The 4419-nt window shown below is 49.5% G+C and overlaps 1 protein-coding gene across 1 annotated transcript in view; it reads right to left on the bottom strand.

Annotated features, from left to right (window-relative positions):
* Positions 1–282: 282 nt before the first annotated feature.
* Positions 283–4419, bottom strand: part of mib2 (MIB E3 ubiquitin protein ligase 2) — a 29166-nt gene continuing 25029 nt past the window's right edge. The window contains 3 exon segments of the mRNA XM_060055926.1: positions 283–3012; positions 3376–3441; positions 3954–4147. Coding sequence (XP_059911909.1) covers positions 2771–3012; positions 3376–3441; positions 3954–4147 — 502 coding nt within the window. The 3' untranslated portion in view covers positions 283–2770.

The raw sequence follows: 4419 nt of genomic DNA, 5'->3' as shown, positions 1-4419 counted from the left end.
ACCAGACGCAAACATGTTGATCTCCAAATGGTTAGTGACAGCATCATGCTGGTCATCGTTTGTTTCACCAAAGCATTTTTGTTCAGTTATTTAATCATTACATCAAAATAAAACGAATTCATTTTGTATGCAGAGAAGCACAATCAAATTAAGTTGTAATAAAGATTGTGCTTCAATCCTTGCGTCAATGTGACTTTACCTCTATAGATAAATAACAATTCATGTATTAATCACTAACATGAATGCCATATCCATCAACGAAAGCAACAATCATACACCAGCTTGTCCTTAGAAAACGGTTCAATATTTATTGCAAAATAGTTTTGTACAGAATACAACAAAGAAGGAAAACAAATATGTCAACAGCAGAATAATGGACAGTAAGGCGAACACCAGAAGTCAGAGAGCTGTACAAACCCAATGGTAGCACACGTTGCTTTTCCTCGTGTTACTTCACATGTAGTCCTCCCTCAACTCCTCACTCATTCCCCCTAAACACACTTAGGCCCAATCCCATTTCTACCCCTTACCCCTTCCCCCTCCCCCTTGTTTTGAAGGGGTAAGGGGTAGAAATTGGATTGGGTAGTGGCCCTGTCCGGTCCACCAACCAGCCGCTGCAGACAACTCAAAACCTGTCATTGTGAAATTACCGCAAGAAACGATATCCCATGACATGGCAAGTCCCACCAATATGTATCTAAATGTATATACATAGGTCTCAATACTCCCCTCAAAAAAATCATATTGTGACATTTTTGGAAGTGACAAAGTTGTCCTTCAGAAGAGTACAAGGTGATACAGAACGACATGGCTTCAGACCAGAGCATGGCTCCTCTTCTATCATTAGTGTAAGCTAATCATCTTTGAGATCCGCCGAGAGCTGGAACACCCCAGAGTGTGCGACAGTGCGAGGAGACCGATATTATTCATGTTCTTGGTCCTGATATCTTTTTTATTTTCCTTTGGCGTGCGTTTCCCGTTACACATCTTCATGCGATTTTTGGCACAGATAATAGCCGTTTGAATCAAAGGAAACCTTCGTGCTTAAAACCGTTCGGTCTCACCCATCTTGTTCTCTGAAAACAAGCGTACAACTTCTGCCACATCAAAAAGGCATAGGTGAGAGACATACTTTTTTCTTTTAAATCCAACATTCAAAAGTACATCTCGGACACACCCCAAAGTCTCCCCCCCCCAAAAAAAAAATCCTACCTCTGGAAGTTGGTGTTTTCAAATCGTAGTACAAATTAAATAATGATTAAAATAGTTGTTGTTTTTATTATATGCGTAAGCCCTTCAAGAAAACAAGCCAAAAACATTACAAAGAACAACAATGATGTACAATCCGGAATGGCTGCCAAAAACCCAAGACAAAAGACACGGAACCATCTCGTAAATAGAGCCGACGTATGAGACAGACCGATATCTACAAACGTAACGCATTTATCTGTTTTTTTGTTGCCGTCTTACTTTTGGTTGATAAATAAGAGAACGCTTCTTCTTTACAGTGAATAAAAAACAGCGTTAGTCAGCACTAACGCCGCTGTTGTACAGCACAGATCCACCAAAGTTTAGATGACTCCACACAAAGAAGAGACTGCCAAAATAAAAGCCCCGGGGACCGCACTATCATGCTTTTGCACAAACATACCGACGATAACAGTGTTGACTGCTGCTTGTAAAACGCGAAAGAGAAAAAAACAAAAACGCCCCCCAAAAACCTTAAACACTTCACAAAAAGGAAGGGGGGGGGGGGGGGGGAGGCTGCTATGTAACGTAACTAATTTGTTGGGTTTATGTCATGCTAGACCAGAGCCTAAATGGATCACTAGCCACCTTCCGTGACCTAACAACACGATGGCTGGATCGAGCTCCACACCGTTGGGAAGATGGGTGACCAGGCTCGCGACAGCTTCTGCGGACGACCAAACAAGGGCTTCCCGTCGTCGCCAGTACAAGCCGCGGAGGTTTTCACCATCAACACAACGATGAGAGGAGCCAAAGACGACTACAGCAGAAGTTACTTTCCACACATAAATAAAAGTCTGGGCTATTTACTACTTGCACGTTGAAAAAAAAACGGAACTGTAACTAAAAAGTACACGCCCACACACACACATACACACACAGAGTCATGTGAGCCTTTACAATATGCATATTTTCATGCATATATATATTGTGTTTTTCCCCCCTTTGTATACAGACGTGACTAAGGGGGGGGGGGGGGGGGGGGCATTAGGGGCTTGTAGCTTCCCCATCTTCAGAAACACTGATGGAAAAATTAAAAAAAGTAACTCGACGTAACCGAATGAGAGCGCAAGGATGGGGGGGGGGGGGGGGGGGGGGGCCGCAGGGGGAGAGGGGGGTAACAGAGATCCATATTCGAGCAGCCTGTGAGGATTGCGTCTCAGGGGCCCCTAGGCGACTGGGTCAGCCTTGCGATGGCACTGGGCCCTCTGTGGACGAGAGTGGGGGACGAGCAGAAGAGACGCGTGGGGGTCGGGCCGGAGGAGACCCCGACCGCGACGGAGATGGAGTGGTTGGGACACACACACACCGCCAACCCCCCCCCCCCCCCCCCCGAGGGAGAGAGCAGGGATCAACAATCTGGCATCAACACACCTGCGGCAATACACCTGGGCGGGAGAGTGTAACAGACCGGCGGCGCCGTAAACTAAACTACCTTCTTCGAGCAACACGCGTCAAAATGGCGGCGGCGGGGGACGGGGGACGGGGGACGACGGGGGGAGGAGATGGAGGAGGGGGGGGTTCAGACAAACAGCTGGATGCGTTCCCGGATGGTCTGGCGGCAGATGGGGCAGGTCTTCAGGGCGGCGCTGCAGTCGATGCAGGAGGCGTGGCCGCACTGGAACACCAGCTTGATGTGGTTGTCGATGCAGATGGGGCAGGTGATGCGCTCCTCCATCTGACGGTAGCGTGACTGCAGCTGCTCCAGCAGGTTGTGCTGCTCCGAGTTCTCCGTGCCGGGGCTGCAGTCCACCTCCGTCTGGTCTGGAGGGGACCGCCGCGACAAGCGGGACAGAGAACACACACACACACACACACACACACACACACACACACACACACACACACACACACACACACACACACACACACACACACACACACACACACACACACACACACACACACACACACACCCACACACACATAACACACACGTCAGGGAGATGGACGAGCGACAAACAATCGGTTTTGATGGAACACCGCGGGCGCAAACGCCATTCACATGAGCAATCACTTGGTAAACACATGGTGTAGACAATGAAAGAAAAGGTACGGTATAGCTTAAGACAGGCAGCCATCGTTGAACACAGACAAGGTGTGGCAGATGGGACCTGTTGTACTAACCTTGTCTGATCTTCTTGGTGATTGTGACTTGGCATTTGATGCATTTCTTCATTCTATGGGCACACTCTGTTGGAGAGGAGGGAGAAAAGGATCGAGATGATAATGAGAAGAAGGCCCACATGAATAATAACCACTCGACGTCTGGTTGGGGACCACACCAGAGCCCCAGAACAGGATGGAGCTCCTCTATAGCTTGATGAACAGTTCTGCGTACTGCACGTTTCACATGGCGATACCGCGACACGACGCAGATTTACGTAAAACGGAATCGCAACACGGAATCTGTACCATCGAAAATATGTGGAGGAAGCACTGCCTTCACGCTGGAGCACACGCTGCAGGATCGTTCAAATGCACTTGTGATAGGCAGTGGGTGTATCTCAGCCCACTGACAATACAGTGTTTGGATTTTTTTCAACGAGTGCATTCAATTTATTTTCTGCCTCTGGCTGTCAAAAACAGAACCCTCCACCCGTCCTGTGCCCGGCCGATCAGCGATGTCGTCGACGCACGCGACAGACCTGAAAAGGGGACTTGGACCGGGGTGCAGTTTTAAACACAGAGGGGGACACACCCACCTTCGCAGGCCACGCTGTGCTGGCAGGGGCAGAAGAGGACGAGCAGGGCCAGCTCCGAGCAGATGAGGCACTCGCTGGGCCCCGGGGCCGTGGGCAGCACCAGGTTGGTCATGGTGTTGGGCGTGGTGTGGACCCGGCGCAGGCAGGCGCTGCTCAGGCCCTGACCGCACGTGATGGCCTGCAGGCGCTGCAACCTGCACACCGGGGAACACGCACACAGAGACACACATTACACATGAGGAGACACACACACACACACACAGCCACGTTACACATGATGAGACACACGCACACACAAAGCCACGTTACACATGAGGAGACACACGCACACACATAGCCACGTTACACATGAGGAGACACACGCACACACAAAGCCACGTTACACATGATGAGACACACACACACACACACAAAGCCACGTTACACATGAGACACACGCACACACAAAGCCACGTTACACATGAGG

This window comes from Gadus macrocephalus, chromosome 7 (assembly GCF_031168955.1).
Source record: "Gadus macrocephalus chromosome 7, ASM3116895v1".
Lineage (NCBI taxonomy): Eukaryota > Metazoa > Chordata > Actinopteri > Gadiformes > Gadidae > Gadus > Gadus macrocephalus.
Note: the sequence above shows the minus strand (reverse complement) of the source record. Positions and strands in the feature narration are given on the sequence as shown.